The 22562-nt window shown below is 49.3% G+C and overlaps 1 protein-coding gene across 17 annotated transcripts in view; it reads left to right on the top strand.

Annotated features, from left to right (window-relative positions):
* Positions 1-21908, top strand: part of CLUAP1 (clusterin associated protein 1) — a 44711-nt gene extending 22803 nt beyond the window's left edge. For 9 of the 17 annotated variants that reach the window (XM_070064021.1, XM_070064013.1, XM_070064014.1 and 6 more), the window contains 5 exons: positions 2790-2862; positions 12833-12940; positions 17943-17998; positions 18258-18314; positions 20725-21908. In XM_070064021.1, coding sequence (XP_069920122.1) covers positions 2790-2862; positions 12833-12940; positions 17943-17998; positions 18258-18314; positions 20725-20874 — 444 coding nt within the window. In that variant the 3' untranslated portion in view covers positions 20875-21908. The remainder of the gene's footprint in view (positions 1-2789; positions 2863-12832; positions 12941-17942; positions 17999-18257; positions 18315-20724) is intronic. The other 8 variants (XM_070064019.1, XM_070064017.1, XM_051836259.2 and 5 more) reach the window with 3 other exon arrangements.
* The last annotated feature ends 654 nt before the right edge of the window (positions 21909-22562 follow it).

The following is a 22562-nucleotide window of genomic DNA, read 5'->3' as shown; positions in this document are numbered from 1 at the left end:
GTTGGGAAAAGGAAATGGCAGCGTGTTGTAATCAGTCATTGAGAATCTGTGTTCGTGGTGGAGGTGGCCCTCCATGTCCATCTGTCCCTGATCCTTGACAGCTTTGGGTGCTGCGGTTAAGCTAGCCTTCTTGTAAACCTTAGCATTTGAATGAGGTGAAGTCGGTTTGTTGTCCAGGGGCTGCCTGGAAGTAACTGATGCATGTACCTGGGCTACCTGATGAGAAACTGGTTGCCACCAGTGCGTATGGCAGAGAGGCAGCAGTGGAGGCACTGGGTGTAGGACAGCCACATTTTGATGCTATTGAAAGGAGCTTGGGGGCTGGCATTGTGGCGTAGAGGGTAAAGCCACAGCCTATGACACTGGCATCCCATATGGGTGCCAATTTGAGGCCCAACTGCTCCACTTCCGATCCAGTTCCCTGTTATGCTGGGAAAGCAGCGGAGGATGGCCCAAGTCCCTGGGCCCCTAACGTCCACGTGGGAGACCTGGAAGGAACTCCTGGTTCCTGGCTTTGTCCTGGCCCAGGTTTAGTTGCAGTCATTTGGGGAGTAAACCAGCAGATGGAAGACTACTCTTTATCTCTTTCTGTCTCTCCCTCTCTCTAACTCTGACTTTCAAATAAATAAATATTTTTTAAAAAGAAAGAAAAAAAGGAACCTGGAGCTGAAGAAAGAGCTGTAAAGGGCCAGTGAAAATAAACTTTGGCATTGTTCTTTTTTTTTTTTAAAGATTTATTTTTATTTATTTGAAAGTCAGTGTTACACAGAGAGAGGAGAGGCAGAGAGAGAGGTCTTCCATCCACTGGTTCATTCCCCAGTCGGCTGCAATGGCTGGAGCTGCACCGATCTGAAGCCAGGAGTCAGGAGCTTCTTCCAGGTCTTCCATGCAGGTGCAAGGGCCCCAGGGCTTGGGCCATCTGCTGCTGCTTTCCCAGGCCATAACAGAGAGCTGGATCGGAAGTGGAGCAGCCAGGACTAGAACCAGCGCCCATATGGGATACTGGCGCTTCAGGCCAGGGCATTAACCCGCCGCGCCACAGCACGGCCCCCCCTTTTTAAAGATTTATTTTTATTTATTTGAAAGAGTTACACAGAGAGAGGAGAGGCAGAGAGAGAGGAGCATTGTTCTAACATCTGGGGTCACCCCAGGTACTTCTGAGTGGCCCCTTTATCTCCCCGTTCTTGGACAAGTGTTTCTCCTCTTTTTCTCTGCCTCACTCCTCTCTGCTTATCTTACCTCTGCTCTCAATCATCCATGCCTAAAATGCAGTGCTTTCTTGTCAGGGCAACGACAAAATATTGAAAGCCAATTTCTTCCTTCAGTCCCTCTTTTGATAGTTATCAGGGCTATATTTGAACATTTTAAAAAAGTTTTTTGTTGGAGGGCTAGCATTGTGGTAGCGAGCTAGGCCCATATCAGAGCATTGGGTCTACTGTGTGTCTGATCCAGCTCCCTCCTAACACACCTGGGATTGCAGTAGAGAATGGCTCGAATCCTTGGGCCCTGCTCTCCTCGTGGGTTGCCCAAAGGGAGTTCTAGGCCTGGGAATGCAGCAGAACGTGGCTCAAATACTTGGGCCCTGCTATGCTTGTCGGAGACCCAGAGGGAGTTCTAGGCTTCTGGCTTCCACCTGACTTAGTCCCAGTCATTATAGCCATTTGTGGAGTGAACCGGTGGATGAAAGATGTCTCCTCCCTCCCCATGACTCTGCCTTTCAAATAAATAAATCTTTTTAAAGTTTTTCTTCACATTTTGTACTTGAAAGGCAGAGGCATAGAGACAGCCAGCCAGAGATCTTGTCTCTCTAGTTCTCTCCCCACTGCTTATAACAGCTAGGGCTGGCCCATGCTGGAGCCAGGAGCCCAAAACTCCATCTGCATCTCCCATGAGGGTTGCAAAAACCCAAGAACTTGGGGCATCATCCACTTCCTCCCAGGCACATTAGCCGGAATCTGGGTTGGAAGTGCAGAGTGGCTGGGACTCAGACTAGCACTTATGAGGGATGCCGGCATCTCCGGTGGCAGCTTAACCCACTGCACCACAGTGGCCACCTCATCACTGATTGCATTTTCCCGTGTACTTTTTTAGCTACCCTCAAATTTTTTTCTCTTACCATCCTGGCCTGTGCCACCACTTTCGTGTGTGTTTGCTTGTTTGTTCTTAATTTTTGTTTACTTATTTATTTGAAAAGCAGAATGACAGAAAGAGGGAGAAACGGGATAAAGATTTCCATCAGCTGATCCACTCCCCCAGATGCCTGCAAGGTGAAGCTAAACTGGGAAACCGGGGCAAAGCCGTGAGCCAGGAACTCAATCCAGGTTTCCTGCTTGGGTGGCAGTAACCTGGACTGTCACCTGCTGCCTCCCAGGCATTAGCAGGAAGCTGGATTGGAAGTCCATCCCAAGCATCCCTTAGCCCTCTGTGCCACAACACTTACCACAGTTCAGCATCTTTTGAGACTGGAATTTTGACGTCAACTCAGGATAAAAAAAGAGAAATCCGTGCTTTGTTCTTTTGGGAGCCAGAGGCCTGTCCCTGTCCCATCGTGCGGTGCCTCTGTTGCTGTGTTGGTGTCCCATGCAGATTACATGGTGATCAGGAGCCCCTCCCACAGGCTGCGGGCCCTCCGGGAAGGGCCACGTTCCAGGGCTCCGTGGTAGCTGCTAGTTCTCTTCCCTTCCTTTAGTTTCATTCTTGTCTGGTTCCAAGTCTGAAGCACAACGCAGAAAAATCAGACAGTGTACGACAGGGCTGCCTCTTCTGATGTTGCTGCTTCTCTTCCACAGGAAGCAGAAAACACGCTGCGTCTGATGCAGAGCAAGCTGAAGGAGGAGGAGAGACGGCTGTTCAAGACTGGAGGTCAGGCTGTGCTGTGTGCTGCCCCTCGGAGCTCTTTGTGGGCTCCCCTCGGCAGCCCTGCTCAGAATTCTGACACATACGTTGTACACTGTCTTTTAAAAAGTGTTTTCCTTCAGCATTTTTTTTTATTGTGGCGGGTAAATTTAACATGAAAGCTACTCTCTTGAATTTTTCAATATGTAATTCAATATGTTATACACGATTATTGACTAAAGGTACAAATCCCAGAAGGCAGTTTTCTCATAACTTTTATGTTAGGAACCATTTGAGCTCACTTAAGAGACTGGTTTAAGGGTTAAAATAGCTTTGGTTCTTGTGCTAACTAAAATAGTATTTGCCCTGTTGAGATGATGTACTTCGTTTGAATTATATGTAACTGTAAAAGAGAACTTGTTTGTAGGGTTTTGTGTTTTAGGGCATGCAGGTGGAAAGCAGGTCTTGGAATGAAGTGTGATTGAGGGGCTGGCTTGTCCAGCGATAGTCGTCCTCAACCCCCTGTCAGGCAGACTCGCTCAGCAAGGCACTCGCTGGTAGAGAGGCAGGTACCACCTACATGGAAGGCCTGGGTTCTGGGAAGCAGTGCTGTCTGACTGCCTGGCACTCCACAGCCACAAACTTCACCGGGGTGTGGAGTCGGCAGCGGGAGGCACGTGGTCTTCCAGTGTTGAAGATGCGTACCTGGAGCATCATGCCTGTTTCATATGCACCTGCTCGCTGCCATTTCCTTCTGCAGCTCTCTCCTTTCCTACCTGTTTTTTGGACTGTCTTTTCTGAACTCCAGGAAACTAGGAGGAGGATAAGAATAATTAGTTGGAGGTCAGGCAAGGGAACCGGGAGCAGCCCATGCTTCCTTGGGCCTTGCTCACCAGTCTTTATCTTCTGAGCTCACACTTCAGTTCGGTGTTCTGTAGACCTGGGGTCTCTGTTTTGTAAAGATTTATTTATTTATTTGAAAGGCAGAGTTACAGAGAGAGGGGGCAAGACAGAGAATCTTCTATCTGCGGGTTTACTCCCTAGATGGCCACAATAGCCGGGGCTGGGCCATGGCCAAAGCCAGGAGCCAAAGTACTTGGGCGATCTGCTGCTGCTTTTCTAGGCTTGTTAGCTTGGAGCTGGATTGGAAGTGGAGCAGCTGGGACTCGAACCACCCAGATGCCAGTGTTGCAGACAGCAGCTTAACCCACAGTGCCACAGCGCTGGCCCCAGGCCTGAGGTCTGCTGAAGTTCTAAGATGTTTGGGGTAGTTTTTTCAGAGAAGCAATTTCTGGTTAAGCCCACTTAAATGAAAGGTAGCACTTAATTAGCTGGAGGTAGACAAAGAAGTTAGACAAGTATTTGTAGAGGGCAGTTTTCAGTTCTGCTCACCCAGAAGTTCTTATGAAGCTGTATTCTCTGCCTGTCTGCATATGGGGGAGCCCTGGTCCCAGGCAGAGATACGCAAAGGGAGACACGTGCTTTCTCTGCGTCGGGGAAGGACTCCTCTGAACCGAAGTCTAGTAGCACATGGACATGGGTTACATGCCAGAAGGAGCAAACGCCAAGGAGGGGAGAGGTCACCACGCCCAGTTTGCTCTGCAAGCAGTAGATTCAGTCCATTAAAGTGCTAGTGCCTGGCCTAGGTGCCGAGGGTACAAGAGCATGTCCGAGTCCATGAGGGTGTGAGAGCGTGTCCGAGTCCATGGGGGTGTGAGAGCGTGTCAGAGGGTCCATGGGGAGTGTAAGAGTGTGTCAGAGGTTCCATGGGGGGGGTGCAAGAGCATGTCAGAGGGTCTGGGGGGGTCAGGCATCGGCCTGGTGTTAGGATGTCCCTGCATTGGAGTGCCTGGGTCGGATTCCCAGCTCTGACTCCCATTTCCTGCTTGCTGCCAGTACATACCCTGGGAGGCAACCATGGCTAAAGTAATTGGGCTGCTGCCACCCATGTGGGAGACATGAGTTCCCAGCTCCTGACTTTGGCCCTGGCATAGCCCCTACCATCATGGGCATTTTCGGAGTGAACCAACAGATGGGAGTATGTTTTCTCTCTCTCTCTCTGCCTCTAAAAAAGCAAACAATTGGACCAGTGTTGGGATGTAGCAGTTTTTTTTGGTTTTGGTTGTCTTTTTTCTTTTTCTTTTCTTTTTTTCCTTTTTTTTTTTTTTTTTTTTTTTTTGAAGCTTTATTTGAGATGCAGAGTTACAGAGAGAGATCTTCCATCTGCTGGTTCACTCCTCAGACAGCTGCATCAGCTGGAGCTGGGCTGATCCAAAGCCAGGAACCAGGAGCTTATTCTAGGTTTCCCACATTGGGTACAGGGGCTCAAGCACCTGGGTTATCTTCCACTGCTTTCCCAGGCCGTAAGCAGAGAGCTGGATTGGAAGAGGAGCAGCCAGAACACAAACCGGCATCCATATGCGATGCCGGCGCTGCGTGTAGAAGCTTAACCTACTATACCACAGCACCAGCCCTGGGATGTAGGAGTTTAAGCTGTCACTTCAGAGTGCTTGCTCAAAATCCCAGCTGTTCCACTTCCAATCCAGCTCCCGCTAATGTTCCTGGGAAAGTGGTGGATGATGGCCAAGTACAGGGGCCCCTTCTACCCATGTGGGAAATCCACATGGAGTTCCCTGCTCCTGGCTTCAGCCTGGCCCAGCCATTTGGAGAGTGGACCAGTGGATAAAATATTTCTCTCTGTCTCTCCCCCTCTCTCTCTTCTCTCTCATTGTACCTTTCAAATAAATAAATAAATCTTTAAAAAACAGACATACACAGTCCAAAACAAAGTGAATGCGTTGTTAGGTTAGGCATTTGGCACAGTGGTGAAGTTGCCGCTGGGATGCCCATATTCCATATGGGAATTCCTGGGTTTGGGTCTCGGTCCACTTCCAATTCCAGCCTCTTGTTGATGTGCACCCGGGAGGCAGCAGATGGTGGTTCAAATACTTGGATCCTGCCATTCTTGCGGGAGGCCCAACTGAGTTGCAGGCTCACCAGCCCTGGCTGTTGAAGGCATTTAGGAAGTGAACCAGAGAATAAAAGACTGATCTATGTCTCTGTCTCTTTCTTTTCTCTCTGTCTCTGCCTTCCAAATAAAAATAAAGAAAAAATTTTGTGGAAAGTTGAATTAAAAGATGAGTTTATTTGGAGCAAAAAAAAAAAAATTTAAGCCATGTGCAGTTTTTTCATAATATACATTTTCTGGCCGGCGCCGTGGCTCACTAGGCTAATCCTCCACCTAGCGGCGCCGGCACACCGGGTTCTAGTCCCGGTTGGGGCGCCGGATTCTGTCCCGGTTGCCCCTCTTCCAGGCCAGCTCTCTGCTGTGGCCAGGGAGTGCAGTGGAGGATGGCCCAGGTGCTTGGGCCCTGCACCCCATGGGAGACCAGGAAAAGCACCTGGCTCCTGGCTCCTGCCATCGGATCGGCGCGGTGCGCCGGCCGCAGCGCGCCGGCCGTGGCGGCCATTGGAGGGTGAACCAACGGCAAAGGAAGACCTTTCTCTCTGTCTCTCTCTCTCACTGTCCACTCTGCCTGTCAAAAAAAAAAAAAAAAAAAAATTAAAAAAAAATATGTATATATATACATTTTCTGTGAACTTTTTGAATACCCCTTGGACATTACTGGACAGGCATCCTTGACTTAACCAGTCTTACATTCTCAAGGAGACAAGCGATAAGCAAAGCTGCATGTAGGTTGGAAGGTGAAACATGCTGTGGGGGAAGTGGAGCAGGTGTGGGGGCTGCTGGGGTTGAGGAGTTGCAGGCTTAACTACAGGCCCAGGTAGGCCTCGGTGAGGATTGCTGTACGAGCAAAGGCTGGCTCGTGGAGCTGGGGGAGAGAGCAGACAGCAAGGGAGGGGAGTCCAGCAGGGCTGGGAGCACCAGGGAGGGAGTGAGTTCTCGGAGCGAGGACCCTGTGCACACAGGACCCCAGCCTGCTGAGTCAGACGGGCTGGTCAGTGGCTCAGTGCTTGTGACAGGCACCCTCCTCTCCACTGAGCAGGAGGTGAACTCGGGGGTTTGCTGATAGGTTGTCTGAAGATGGGGACTTGAGCCATGTGGGAGTGATGCCAGAGATTAAAAAGGCCAGTGCTTTGTTTAGATGCCCTGTGGTGACAGCCAACATTTCTTTACTTTTCTGCCATCCCTCCCAACCTTGTTGCTAGTTCCCTGTCACATTAGGAATTTAGACACTCCTCTGAAGTCATTAGGTGACTCAGGCTTTTGCTTTTTTTTTTTTTTTTAAGATTTATTTATTTGAAAGGCAGAGAGAGACAGACAGACTGACAGACTGACTGACTGACTGACTTCCAGCCACTGGTTCACTCCCCAATTGGCCACAATGGTTGGAACTGGGTGAATCTGAAACCAGGAGCTTCTTCTGGGTCTCCCACGTGGGTGCAGGGGCCCAAGCACTCGCACCATCTTCTACTGCTTTCCCAGGCCACAACAGAGAGCTGGGTCGGAAGTGGAGCAGCTGGGACTTGAACCGGCGCCCATATGGGATGCCGGCGCTGCAAGCGGAGGCTTTACCGGCTATGCCGCAGTGCCGACCCCCTTTGCTGGTTTTTAAATTGAGTTGGAAGAGTTCCTTATATATTCTGGATGATAGGCCCTTACATGATTTGTGATTTGTAAATACTTTATTCCATTCTGCGTGGTGTGTCTTTATTTTCTTGATTCTGTCCTTTGCTGCACAAAGTTTAATGCAGTCATATTTATCTATTTTTTCTCTGGTTGCTTGTGCTTTTAGTGCTGTATTTAAGAAATTATTAATTCCAGGTTACCAAGATTTACCCCTATGTTTTTTTCAGAGTCTTATAGTTTTATAGGTTTCTGACCCGTTTTGAGTTAATTTTTGTACATGGTGTGCCTAGGTATCCATATATATACAGTGGCATAGACAACTGCACATAGCTAGCCAGTTGTCCCAGTGCTGTTTGTTGAAAAGCCTGTTCTTTATCCCGTCAGCACCTTTGTCAGCCGCACTTAATTTTACCCCCTCACTGATAACTTAGTGATAATCCCGACAGCTCGCACTGACTTAGTTTATCTGCTTGGCTCTCAGCCTGAATTGCTTTATCAGAAGAAACTTTTTTGGGGCCGATGCTGTGGCGCAGTGGGTAAAGCCACGGCCTGCAGCGCCCACATCCTTTATGAGCGCCAGCTCGAGTCCCAGCTGCTCCTCTTCTGATCCAGCTCTCTGCAGTGGTCTGGGAAAGCAGTAAAAAATGGCCCAAGTCCTTAGGTCCCTGCCCACATGGGAGACCTGGAAGAAGCGCCAGGCTCCTGGCTTTAGTTCAGCCCAGATCTGGCCATTGTGGCCTTTTAGGGAGTGAACCAGCATATGGAAGACCTCCCTCTTTCGCTCTCTGCCTCTGCCACTCCAACTTTCAAATAAACAAATCTTAAAGAAGAAGAAGAAACCTTATTGAGCCTGAAGAGTATGTACTAATTGTATTTTTAAACTCACAATATTGTTTGATTTGCATTATATAGGATAAGGATTCAATGTCATAATTTCTCAAGATGCAGTAAAAAGTGAATTAAGTTGAATTTGTTTAAGATTTATTTATTTATTTGAGAGGCAGAGTTATAGACAGAGAGAGGGAGAGAGACAAAGAGGTCTTCCAACCGCTGGTTCACTCCCCAAATGGCCGCAAAGGCCAGACCTAGGCCTATCCAAAGCCAGGAGTAAGGAGCTTTCTCCAGATCTCCTTGGCCATCTTCTGCTGCTTTTCCAGGCCCTTAGCAGAGAACTAGAAGAGGAACAGCCAGGACATGAACTGGTGCCTGTATGGGATGCCAGCACCATAGGGAGAGACTTAACCTACTGTGCCACAGTGCCCTCCCCCAAGTTGAAGTTTTTTAAAAATTTGTCTGTTTGAAAGGTGGAGTTACAGAGAGAGAAATCTTCATCCACTGGTTCACTCGCCAAATTGCCACAACAGCCAGGGCTGAGCTACTTCAAAGCCAGGAACCTGGAACTCCATCCAGGTCTCCCATGTGTGTGGCAGGGGCTCAGGTAGTTGGGTTATCTTCTGCTGCTTTCTCAGGCTGATTAGCAGGGAGCTGGATCAGAAGTACAGCAAGTGGGATTTGAACCGGTCTCCAAATGGGATGCCGGCATCTCAGGCAGCGGCTTTACCCACCACACCATAACACCAGCCCCTAATTATATTTTCTTTCTTTTTTTAACTTTTATTTAATAAATATAACCTTCAAAAGTACAACTTTTGGATTATAGCAGCTTTTCCCCCCATAACTTCCCTCCCACCCGCAACCATCCCATCTTCCACTCCCTCTGCCATCCCATTCTTCATCAAGATTCATTTTCAGTTATCTTTATATATGGAAGATCAACTTAGTATATACTAAGTAAAGATTTCAACAGACTGCACCCACACAGATACACAAAGTATAAAGTACTGTTTGAGTACTAGTTTTACTGTTAATTCAAATAGTACAACACATTAAGGCAGAGATCCTATGTGGGGAGTAAGTGCACAGTGACTCCCGTTGTTGATTTAACAACTGACACTCTTATTTATGACGTCAGTAATCACCCGAGGCTCTTGTCATGAGCTGCCAAGGCTATGGAAGCCTCTTGAGTTTACAAACTCCACCTTATTTAGACAAGGCCATAGTCAAAGTGGAAGTTCTCTCCTCCCTTCAGAGAAAGGTACCTCCTCCTTTGATGGCCCATTCTTTCCGCTGGGCTCTCACTCACAACTGACTATATTGTCTAAACAGACTTCGGGAGCGGTGGTTTTCAGGTTAATTGTGTTGTAGACCTCGCGGGATGCTCGGTTGGACAGTTTCTCTGGCGCCCAGGTTGCCCCTGCCCTGTACTGTAGGGCACTGTGCTTCTCAGCGTGGGGAAAGGAGCGGAAGCTTCTCGCGGTGCCCAGTGGTCTCACTTCTCTCCTGTATTGTGGTAGGGGCAAAGCTAACTTCCAGGCAGACCCATGGTGACTGTCCGTCCTCAGTGACTGCTCAGTCAGCGGTTGGAACAGCAGCTGCACACACCTCCTGTTCATCCCCCATCCCACATTGCACCCTGGGGACCAGGCGGGGAGACCATGGCTGCCCACTGTAAAACGCTGCTTCTGTAGATACCTCTTAAAAATGTTCAGCCTGCAGGCATAGCATTCCAAAAAACTATTTTAAGAAATGATACGAAGGGCTAATATGTGGGAAGTAATCTTTTGAAAAATATACTGGGGCTGGTGCTACGACACAGCAGGTTAATTCTCTACCTGCAGCGTCAGTATCCTGTATGGGTGCTAGTTCTAGTCCCGTCTGCTCCTCCTGAACCAGCTCTCTGCTGTGGCCTGGGAAAGCAGTGGAGGATGGCCCAAGTGCTTGGGCCCTTGCTCTCACATGAGAGACATGGAAGAAGTTTCTGGCTCCTGGCTTCGGATTGGCTCAGCTCTGGCCATTGTGGCCATTTGGGGAGTGAGCCAGCAGATGGGAGACCTTTTTCTCTCTCTGTCTCTCACTGTCTGTAACTCTAACTCTCAAATAAATAAGTAACATTTTAAAATATATATGTATATATACCTTTTTTGAAACCATTTTATTTATTTTCATTTATTTGGGAGGCAGAGAGAGACAGCAGCAGACACAGATCTCCCATCTACCAGTTCACTCCACAGATGCTTGCAGTAGTGGAGCTGGGCCAGGCTGGAGCCAGAAGCCTGGCTCCATCCAAACTCCATCTGGATCTTCCACACTTGAGCCATCACGTGCTGTCTCCTAGTGTGTGTGTCAGCAAAAAGCTGCAATCATACGGGGGGCTGCAGGGCTTGGCAGGGTGGAGGTGTGGTGCAGCCAGGTAAACTGGCACTTTGTACTGGGGTGCTGGTTCAGGTGCTGACTACTTCACTTCTGATCCAGCGCCTTGCTAATGTACCTGCCACCCACATGGGAGACCAGTATGGGATTCCAAGCTCCTGGGTTCAGCCTGGCCTAGCCCCAGCTGTTGTAGCCATCTGGGGATTGAACCAGTGGATGAAAGATCTCTGTCTTTCTCTGTGTCTCGGTTCCTTTCAAATAGATGAATACATAAATCTTCTTGGTAAGTTTTTTTTGTTTTGTTTTGTTTTAAAGATTTATTTATTTATTTTGAAAGTCAGAGTTACACAGAAAGAGAAGGAGAGGCAGAGAGAGAGAGAGAAAGGTCTTCCATCCGCCAGTTCACTCCCTAGTTGGCTGCAATGGCTGGAGCTGCACCGATCCAAAGCGAGGAGCCAGGAGCTCCTTCCAGGTCTCCCATGCTGGTGCAGGGGTCCAAGGACTCAAGCCATCCTCTACTGCTTTCCCTGGCCATAGCAGAGAGCTGGATCGGAAGTGGAGCAGCCAGGACTTGAACCGGCGCCCATATGGGATGCCGGCACTGCAGGTGGTGGCTTTACCAGCTATGTCATTAACGCTGGACCCTGTTAAGTGTTTTTTGTTTATTTATTTGAAAGAGTTAGAAGTCTTCATCCACTGATTCACTTCTCATGGCTACAATGGCCAGGGTTAGGCCAGGCTGAAGCCAGGAGTTTCTTCCTGGTCTCCCACACGTGTGGCAGTGTCCTAAGAACTTGGATCATCTTCTGCTTTCCTGGGCACATTAGGGAGCTGGGCGGGCAGCGGAGCAGCTGGGGCTCAAACCAGCACTCCCTTGGGATGCTGTTGTTGCAGGGGGGAAGCTTAATTTGCTGTGCCACAACACAAGCCCCAAATGAATAAACCTTTGGAAAAAAAAAGAAAAAGAGGGGCTGGTGTTTTGATGCAGTGGCTTAGACTGCTGCTGGCGACACCGCATCCCATAGCAGAGCACTGGTTTGAGTCCCTGGTGCTCTTCTGCTAATCCACCTCCCTGCCAGTGTGCCTGGAAAGCAGCAGAAAATGGCCCAAGTACCTGGGCTCCTGTCACCTATAAGGAAGACCCAGATGGAGTTCCTGGCTCCTGGCTTCAGCCTAGCTCAGCCCTGGCTGTTGTGGCTATTTGAAGAGTGAACCAGTGGATGGATGATTGATCTCTCTCTCTCTCTCTCTCTCTCTTTCTCTCTCTTCAAATAAATAAATCTTGAACAAACAAACAAAAAAAAGGCAGGATTCAAACTCAGGCATCCCAAGTGACATCTTAAACTCAACATGAGCACCTGCCACAGTGTACCTTTATAAGTGGGACTTGGCCTGGTGAAGAATAGCACATGATGTTAACTGCCGGTCACTGTGACATCTCTCCCAGGACAGCCCTTGGGTGTCTTTCCTGGCCTGGGCTCCTTCACTGCAGAATTGCTGGGTTGCCTTTCCAGAGGCCCCATGGCTTCATGTCGACCATGACTGAGAGGCGGAAACCCTGGGCACGTGGCCCAGCACGTGCTGGCCAGGAGCTGCCGCCTGACTTGACGGCTGGCCGTTCAGTTTACAGTTTCTCAGCTGCACTGCTGTTTTTTTTTTTTTATTATTATTATTATTTGAAAGAGTTAGAGGAGGAGAGGCAGAGAGAGAGGTCCTCTATCCACTGGTTCACTCCCCAGTTGGCCACAATGGCTGGAGCTGCGCCGATCCAAAAGCAGGAGCCAGTAGCTTCCTCCGGGTCTCTCACACAGGTGCAGGGGTCCAAGGACTTGGGCCATCTTCTACTGCTTTCCCAGGCCATAGCAGAGAGCTAGATTGGAAGTGAAGCAGCCGGGACTCAAACCGGCACCCATATGGGATGGTGGCACTGAATGCGGCAGCTTTACCCACTACACCACAGCGCCGGCCCCATGCACTACTGTTTTTTATCAACATACCTGCCCTCCTTTATCCTCACTCTGGAAATTTGTTGTAATAAGTGCAGCACTGCCCTGTTGCCCCCTCAGTATCTTTAGCCAGAGCCTCATAAACTCTGACGCACCACGGGGAGGTGGGAGGCGCACGTGGCTCTCACAGCCTCACTGGACCGTTGCAGTGACAGAGCGCCTCTCATTTTGCTTTCTTGTGTTCCTGCAGGGAACGACGACTCAGACATGGACATTCAGGAGGACGACGAGTCTGACAGTGAGGTGGAAGACAGGCGGCTGTCCAAGCCGCGGACGGCCATGGAGGTGCTCATGCAAGGTAGCATGGCTTCTTTCTCTGTTCTCCCTGTGCCCACAGCATGCTGTGGGTGACCGCAGCAGCAGTTCACGCTCTGGGCCTCCCGGGCCCTGTTGTTGATCAGGATTTGGCTCAGCGGTCATCTTGGCCGCTAATACGATGACCGGCGGTCCTGAGAAAGCGGCTGGGCATGGGCATTTCTCACCGAGGCCGGGGGAGCACACTGGCTGTGCCACTGGGTGCTGTGCTTCCCTTCTGGGGTCTGGACCTGCCCTCAGTGCAGTTCCATGTCCGCGGCCTGAGAGTTCACGCACAGGGAAGGGACTATCGCGAGCACTGCTGCCTTTTCAAAAATGTCCTTCTGGTTTCTTCTTTCTCGTTGCAAAAGATTCAAGTAACAAAATTATGGAGGGCATGTAGACGCTCCCCTAGGATCCTGCTCATGTCCCATTCCCACCCTAAAGGGTCATGCCAGTGGCCACGAGGTGTGTCTTTGCAGATTGCCTTCCACACAAGCACAGATACATGCATGGACATGCATGCACACACGCACACACACAAACGTAGGTACAAAGATGGCCTGAAAGCATTTTAAGCTACATGGGACCAAACAAGATATATTCCTTTTATTTTTAAAAATGAAATTTACTGGGGCTGGCGCTGTGGTGTAGTGGATAGAGCCACCGCCTGCATCGCTGGTATCCCGTAAAGGCTCTGGTTTGAGACCCGGCTGCTCCACTTCCAATCTAGCACCCTGCTAATACACCTGGGACTGCAGCAGAGGACTGCCCAAGTGCCGGGGCCCTGCACCCACATGGGAGACCCGGAAGGAGCTCTTGGCTCCTGTCTTTGGTGTGGCTCAGGCCTGGCTCTTCTGGCCATTTGGGGAGTGAACCAGCAGATGGAAGCTTGCTCTCTCTCTCTCTCTCTCTCTCTGTCTCTCTACCTCTGTCTCTGCCTTTCTGTAACTCTGCCTGTCAAACAAATAAAATCTTTTTAAAAATTAAATATATTGGACTCTTCCCGTGTCAGTAAAATACAGATCTGCTTTATTACATCATATTTCATAGCTTGATCAAGCCCATACTTCACCTGTGCATTCTCATATTGATATTTATTTCTTTTTCTTTGTATGTACTTATTTCTGCATATCTGCAAGTGTTTCCTTCTTTTTTAATATTTATTTATTTATTTATTCATTTGAAAGTTACACAGGAGGCCGGTGCTGTGGTGTAGTGTGTAAAGCTGCTGCCTGCAGTGCCGGCATCCCATATGGGCACCAGTTCGAGTCCCGACCACTCCACTTCTGATCCAGCTCCCTGCTCTGGCCTGGGAAAGCACTAGAAGATGGCCCAAGTGCTTGGGCCCCTGCACCGTGTGGGAGGCCCAGAAGAAGCTCCTGGCTCCTGGTTTCAGATCAGCCCAGGTCTGGCTATTGCAGCTATTTGGGGAGTAAACAGTGGATGGAAGACCTCTCTATCTTTCCCTTTCTCTCTCACTAACTCTGCCTCTCAAATAAATAAATAAATATTAAAAAAAAAATAACCCAGAGGTTTAGGGAAAAAAAAGTTAGAGGGAGAGATCTGCATCTGCTGGCTCACTCCTCAGATGGCCACAAAGGCTGGTGCTGGGCCAGGTCAGAGCCAGGAGCTCCACCCATGTCTCCCACATAGGTGATGGGGGCCCAAGAACTTGAGCCATGTTTTACTGCTTTTCCCAGGCCATTAAAAGGGAGCTGGATTGGAAGTGAAACCAGCACCTGTACGTGATGTCATTGTCGCAGGTGGCAGCTTTACCTGCTATGCCACAGTGCCAGCCTCTGCAAGTATTTCTTCAGGTTGCACCATTGAAAACTAAATTTTAGGTCAACGATTTTATAAATTTTTAATTTGGTAGATACTATTTGGTTGCCCTGTTTTGACCTTTAAAAATATTTTTTATCCACTGCCTGTTCATGTTTAGAACAGAGCTTTCTTTTATATGCCTAATAAATTTAAGGAGTAAAATCATCTTCATTTCATCATTTTTTATGAGTTAAGCTACCTAATCTGGAAAGCTCTGAAATAAAATTTTTTGAGCATCACGTCAGTACTCAGAACATTTTGAATTGAAGTTTACAGATTAGGCATGCTTAATTGTAAAGTCTGCAAATGTCCCAAAATCTGAAGAACTGTGCTAGGCCGGCGCCGCAGCTCAATAGGCTAATCCTCCGCCTTGCGGCGCTGGCACACGGGTTCTAGTCCCAGTCGGGGCGCTGGATTCTGTCCCGGTTGCCCCTCTTCCAGGCCAGCTCTCTGCTGTGGCCCAGGAGTGCAGTGGAGGATGGCCCAGGTGCTTGGGCCCTGCACCCCATGGGAGACCAGGAGAAGTACCTGGCTCCTGCCTTCGGATCAGCGCGGTGCGCTGGCTGCAGCGCGCCGGCCACGGCAGCCATTGGAGGGTGAACCAACAGCAAAGGAAGACCTTTCTCTCTGTCTCTCTCTCTCACTGTCCACTCTGCCTGTCCAAAAAAAAATAAAACAAAACAAAAAAAAAAAAGAATTGTGCTTGTGTTAAGTCTGCTCAGCTGTCTTCATTTATTTTGCTGCTTTTGATAGGATTGTTAGGTGTCCTGGATTCCTTTTGCTTTGTTTTAATTTTCTAACAGCTTCACAACATAGAGATGAACAAGTATGACTTTTTTTTTTTTAATATTTATTTATTATTTATTTGAAAGAGTTACACAGAGAGAAGGAGAGGCAGAGAGAGAGAGGTCTTCCATCCACTGGTTCAATCCCCAATCGGCTACAATGGCCAGAGCTGCACCCATCTGAAGCCAGGAGCCTCTTCAGGTTCTCCCACGTGGGTGCAGGGGCCCAAGCACTTGGGCCATCCTCCACTGCTTTCTCAGAGAGCTGGATTGGAAGTGGAGCAGCTGGGACTCTAACCAGTGCCCATATGGGATGCTGGCACTGCAGACAGCGGCTTTACCCGCTATGCCACAGTGCTGGCCCCACAAGTATGACTCTTACATTGATGGGTAGGAGCCACAGATATAAGTTAAGTTGGCCCAACATAACTTGGTACCAGCACGGGTTCTCCTGCAGACCATTTAGGTTGCAGAATAAAACCGCATAGTCCATTTCTAAAACTGTAAGGGAGGGCTTCAGGTGACACATATTTGGTATTTTGTCTGACCAAGGAAAGTTTTGTAAATTGTGCTGAAGTGTCTGTCTCCAGGCCTGAGCCAGCTGCTTTCTGCGTGGCCCACACTGCTTTCCTCAGCCTCATGGTGTGGGCGCAGCTCTGCCATCTCAGCCCTGCCCCTTCATAAAGGAAGCCCTAGAGACTGAGCAGAGGTCGTGTCTAAAGGAGTGACGGAGGAGCCCGTAGATACGCATGAGGTTTGGTTTGGAAAATAAACTAATTGTGATACATGTTTCTTTTAGTTTCTAAAGGTCAAACCAAGATCCATATATAAATCTGTAAACAAGGAATAAATTTTTTTTCAGTTTTTTTTTTCCCAGAAACCTTTTAATTAAGGAATACAAACTTCATACATTTTATAAATAAAACTTTGGGAACATGATCCTTCCCACCATATCTGCCCTCCCACCCACACTGCCACCCTTCTTTCTCCTCCCTCTCCTATTACCATTCTTAGTTTTTACTAAGATCTTTTTTTTTAAAGATTTATTTATTTATTTGAAAGAGTTTCAGAGAGGCAGAGAGAGAGAGAGAGAGAATCTGCTGGGTCACTCTCCAAATGGCCACAACAACCAGAGCTACTCTGATCCAAAGCTCAGAGCCAGGAGCCAAGAGGTTCTCCTGGGTCTCCCATGCAGGTGCAGGAGCCCAAAGACTTGGGCCGTCTTCTACTGCTTTCCCAGGCCATAGCAAAGAGCTAGATGGGAAGTGGAGCATCTGGGCCTTGAATCATTGCCCATATAGGTTGCTGGCACTGCCGGCCATGGCTTTACCCACTATGCCACAGTGCTGCCCCAAGATCTATTTTCAATTAACTTTATACGCGTACGATTAACTCCATACTAAGAAAAGAGTTCAGCAAATAGTATGGAAAAAAAAACTATTCGTCAACATTTGAGACAAGAGCTGTTCAAAGTCATTGCACCTCAAAGTGTCAATTTTACTTCTATAGATTACCTTTTAGGTGCTCTATTAGTTATCACAGATCTGGGAGAACATATGGTATTTGTCCTTTTGGGACTGGCTTATTTCACGAGTCTGATATTTTCCAGTTTCATCCATTTTGTTGCAAACAACAGGATTTCTTTTTTTTAACTGCTGTAATGTATTTTATGGCATACATAACCCATAATTTCTTTATCTGATCTTCAATTGATGGACATACACACTTTTTCACCAGATAGCATGCCAGTTGCAATGCTTAAAACTAATGATGGTGTTCAGTGATTTTCCCCCTAAAATATTTATAGGATGCATGTGTGTTTTCTTTTAGATTGATTGATTGATTGATTTGAAAGGCATAGCAATAGAGAGGCAGAGAGATATATTGCATCCACTGGTTTACTTCCCACATCATTGCAACAGCTAGAATTGAACCATGCTGAAGCCTGAAGCCAGAAGGCAGGCACTCCATCCTGGTCTCCCATATGGGTAGCAGGGACCCAAGGACTTGGGCCATCCTCAGCTGCCTTCCCAGGTGCCTTAGCGGGGAGCTGGTGGGAAGTTGAACCCAGAACTAGAACCAGCACTTCAGTATGTGATGTTGGCATCTCATGTGGCTTCCTGTCCCACTGGATGGGAACTACACTGGCCCAATGTTTAGTTTTTAATTTATGATCTGTGTTTATATTTTATTGCCCATTTTCTTAACAGTACAATTGGCAAAAATCCATGATTGTTGGTTGACAGTTCTGATTAGTTGGATGTACTTACATACTTTTTTGTGTATGATTCTTCCTTTTTCCCACTTTTCTAAGGGAAAACAAATATCAAATGCTATTTTTCCCCTTATTTTCCAAGATTTCTTGACTTCTTTTCATGCTTTTGTTGTCCTCAGGACGACCCAACAAACATGTCGTGGGCACGATGCAGGGCGGAGACTCCGATGATGAAGTGAGTCCTGGGCACCTTCCGTTGTCAGTTCCTGTCCTCAGGTCTCAGGCTGTCCGCGTAGATTCGATTCGCTGAGCTGGAGCAGCCAGGGAGCTGTCTGTTCTCAGCCCAGCCCATCACTTGACTGGGGCAGAGTTTGGCCTTCGAAGGAGCTGGGCTCCTCTCCTTGCTCATTGATGGCGCATTTCTGTCCACCTGAATGTGCTTGCCCTACTTTTTTTCGCCTTCTCACTGTTCTCTCCATTCTTGCTTTCCAAAGACGGAAGCAGCACCAGCTCTCTTAGGTAAATGCAAGACTTCCAGCTCCAAGAAGCAGGTTGGTTTTCGTTTTTGACTTGACTGTTTGTTGGTGTGTGTCAGCCCACTCAGAGCCCGCAGAGAGCCCCTCCAGGAGTGCTGCTGCCCTTCTCCTGGGCAGGACGCCATTCCAAACGGATGCACGGTGAGAGAGGCGTCACCTCCAGGGCACTGTGCGAGGACAAGGACAGACACTGAGCCAGGAGACAAGGAAGTTTGTGACTGGGGAGTCATCAGATCCTTGAAGCACGACCTAGCCATGAAGGGACAAAACTGGGGGGCCATGGCTCAAGGCCAGCCCTCTATTGCACCCCACTCTGGGTGAGGAACGTGGAAGTGGTGTGTCTGAGACCAGGGCCTCAGGGAGGTCAGGTGAAGGCTGGGCCTCAGGGTGCTGGTGCCGTGAGCTTTCCTGAGGAAGTCACTGCCGGGTCTTTGAGGCCATGCAGTTACCCTCGGCTTTGGTTTCCTGCAATCGCTGGCAGTGCCACTTGGCCTATGCAGCAAGGTGACTGCACTGACCCTTTCCAAACCAGCTCTGTCAAGTGGATGCCACAGGTGTGTGGGGGAGCACACACTGTTGTGATTTTGCAGCAGGGTTCACTCATTCTGTGCCCACAGAGTGACTGGCTGCAATCTCACCTGCTGCGTCCGGGCAGGGTGGGGAGAGTTGGTGGACTCTGGAGGGCAGGGTCGGTGTCCTCGGTGGGATGGGCACATAGTTACTTGCAGATCTCCTCTGTGCCACCCTGACACTCACTTCCAGGAGGCTGTGTCCACACGTCTTGGACACAGGGGCTCCCCCCTTTGTGGTTCTCCAGCCACTGAACGTGCACCCAAGTGCCTGTGGTGTGCCTGACACGTTAGGGGCTGTGGGGAGCGTAGCACAGGCCGAAACAAAGCCCAGCTTCCAGCATGCGCACACTCCAGCCGTAGCAAGGCAGCCAGGGCCAGGGCCTCCATGGTAGAATGAGAAGCAGAGCAGGTTCAAGGGGCCAGGAGAGACAGGAAGGAGATGGAGAGAAAGGCTCTCTGAAGTGGGGACACTGGAGCAGAGGCCTGAGAGGCTGTGTGCCACACAGGTAGGGGCACCTGGCTATTGTGGGCGCAGAGCCTGACTGGCGTGGACAGGGGGAGGGGATGCACAGGGCTTCACAGGATGCAGTGGGGCCCAAGTGTGACAGGAAGGCACTGGAGAATCCTGGGCCCCGGAGGGCCAGGAGGTGACTGGTGGGCAAGAGAAACCCAGGAGGTGGGGATGGCACTCGTGCAGGTCAGAAGTGACAGTGGCTCAGCCTCAGGTGGCGGCCATGGAGGCAGTGAGCAGGGCCAGAATCTGGGTGTTTCCAGGGTTAGAACTGTAAGGTTTTGTTGATAGATTGACTTGGTCGGCGGAAAGCACACAGGCTTGGTTTTCTGAGACAAGGCCACTTGAGGGGTCAGGGGCAAATCACGAGTTTGGTCTCGGACATCCTTGGTGCGAGTTGCCTGTGAGACGCCCACATGCCAGCATCTGTAGCCGTGGAAATTCAAGTCTGGGGAGGGTTGGAGATGGAATCTGGGGCCCGTGATAGTGAGGCTGTGTCAGGTGCGGCCCACAGGTTGAACATGATGAGGACAGAACTTCCCACTGAGTTGGGGTCCACTGAATGTGTGAGCCAGTCAGAGGAGTTTGGGAGCTGGTGGTGGGAGCCTGATTAGTGGGTACTTAAGAGACAGCAAGAGGGGAACAAGCAGAGCCAGTGAGGTCAGCAGCTCAGGAAGGAGTTGCGCTGGAACGGGGAGAGAGGGCAGAGTGGCCGGGCAAGGGGTGGGATGACGTGTCTGGGTATTTGTAAGAAGATCACAGCGCTCAGGAACGCGCTGAGAATGCTGTGACGGGGAGCCCGCCTGCAGGTTTCCATGGAGCACAGAGCTTGCAGCTCTAGGCTGGGCCACATCGGTCACCCTGGACCTAGATGATGAGGGAGAGGCCTGCCCTTCATCTCACCCCTTACACCCGCTGCCTGTGTTGCTTTCCATCTTCCGTCCTTCCCTCCCTCAGCCTCTGCCTTCTTTGCTGCCCGAGGCAGCATCTCAGGGCCCCCAGGAGTCAGTAACCCTCAGAGCACGTCTGAGGTGCTCCTGAGATATCCCTGGGAAAGATGTCCCCTGCAGCTCTAGCTCGGGTCCCCTCTGGTGCATCACAAGCGAGGTGACACATTTCACGTGTGTATTCCAGCCGGTCTCACACCGACCTTGCTGTGTTCCTTGCCCACCACAGCCTGACTGCTCCTCTGCCAAGCTCTTCTCTCACACGGGGTGTTCCTAGTTGTGCTTTTATTCTTCAAGCTACTAGTAGAAAAGGAGAGGCAGGGTCTCTTAGACCATGGTAGGACGTCAGTGGCGAGATGGAACCACCTGTTGCATTTGCTGTCTTTTTCCTGTAGGATGACTCAGAGGACAGTGAGATTGACATGGACGACGATGAAGAAGATGACGAGGATTTGGAGGACGAGAGCATTGCTCTGTCACCAGCTAAGCCCAGCAGAAGGGTCCGGAAGCCTGAGCCCCTGGATGAGAGTGACAATGATTTCTGACCCTCTTGCCAAGGGACCCAAGCAGATGACAGACCTCAGATTTGTAGGTAAATGGACCATGAGAAGGTTAGGAAGGTGACCTATGACCGCTCCCCACGCCAGCCCGACTCGTTGATGCGAGGTGCTTGTTTCGCATTCGCCTCCTGTGTATAGATTCCGTGAAGCTTAATAAGAACTGGAGCAAACCCCAAAGATGACTTGCTTTTGCCTTCTTTATCTCCTGTAACCTGGGAGATCAAGTGTTCTTAGTGGTTCGCATCCACGGAGAAAACTCGGGAGAAGGGAGAGCTGACAGCACGGGAGTCTCGGGACTTGACACAGGGACCCGGCGCAGGGTCGGGGACATTGGTTAGAACGCTTATTGCACACTGGCTTTTCATTCTAGCCCTTATTTCATTTTCTTATTTTCTTTCTGCTGCATGCTTACAGTCCCAAGCATTAAGTGCATTTCAGTAATTAAAGTTTTCTGAAGGGCTAGCTAAGTTAAGTGAAAAGCAGCTTCCCATTGAAAATGAGGCACAGAGAAAGGCTCCAAGGCTGACATTCCCTTGGGAGTCAGAGTCCCCAAGTGTGACAGCCCCTTCGTGTGTCCAAGGCCGCTACTAAGTGGCAGAACCCGGCTGAACCAGGGGCCCCCATTCCAGACTCCCGAGATACCAGCTGGCCCTCCGTCTGCCCACTGGGTTCCTCCACAGAACCTTGTCTCAAGTGTGGCAGGGTGCTGTCCCAAGGCTCACAACCAGCACACCTCCTTAGGGGAAGGCGCCAGCTCAGCAAAAAGTGTTAGTCCCGATTTGTGTTTCTGATTCTAAAATAAACCAGAGGACTTAGGGAGAGGCGCACAGGAAGAGTTTCCTTGTTGTGAAGAGATGTGATGGCAGTGAGTTGGTTTATTGTTTGTTTTAGTATGAAAAGCACAAAACTGCTCGTTTGCTTTACAGTTATGACGTCAGAAGACTTCTGAAGTTACTTATGTTTTAATGAATGTATTTAATGTCATTTTTACATTATTAAAGCTTTACTCGAAAGTATAATTATTTTATGTGCATTCATAACATACAAATATTCAAGAAAAGCTCACAGGTTAGTACAATGTAAACTTTAGGCAACTATGTGACATTTGTTTCCGTCCTATTTGGTTTTTTCTTTTTCCCTAAACTCTGTGTATGAAATCCCCCTTTGCTTTTGGCTCTCAGCCTTCAGTTAGTTCAGCAGTACGTTGAGAGGAGCCGTGTCATGACCCACAGGCTGGGGGAGGGGGGAACTGAAAAGTCACCGCGTTCCCCTGGGCTTGGTAGATTTGATTTACCTGAATCTGACTTGACTTAGATTTTGAAAAACTGTGCAAGTATCTCTTTCCCTTGGACGTTGCCTTTTGCTAATGGGCTTCGACTCCGGAGCTGAACCCAAGCTGCACGTTACATCCACAGGTGCCCACAGAGGCAGAAGCCACAGAGCGTGTCTCGTGGTCTCGTCTGCTTATAGATGATCCTTCATCTGTGGGCTAGCCCACTTGGTGGCTTGAGCAGTAGCTTGTCTGCAGGAGCTTCATACACTCGATTATCAGTTTTAACCCATGAGTGTTTCAGTCACTGTAACCAGTCCAGGAGTCAGGTTCATGCAGGTGCCTTAAGACCCAACACCATGTGGTTTCGGCCAAGAATCAGGGCAGAACATCGTGTGATGTG

Source organism: Oryctolagus cuniculus, chromosome 19 (assembly GCF_964237555.1).
Source record: "Oryctolagus cuniculus chromosome 19, mOryCun1.1, whole genome shotgun sequence".
Lineage (NCBI taxonomy): Eukaryota > Metazoa > Chordata > Mammalia > Lagomorpha > Leporidae > Oryctolagus > Oryctolagus cuniculus.
The sequence above is the reverse complement of the archived record's forward strand: the minus strand, read 5'-3'. Positions and strand labels throughout refer to the sequence as shown.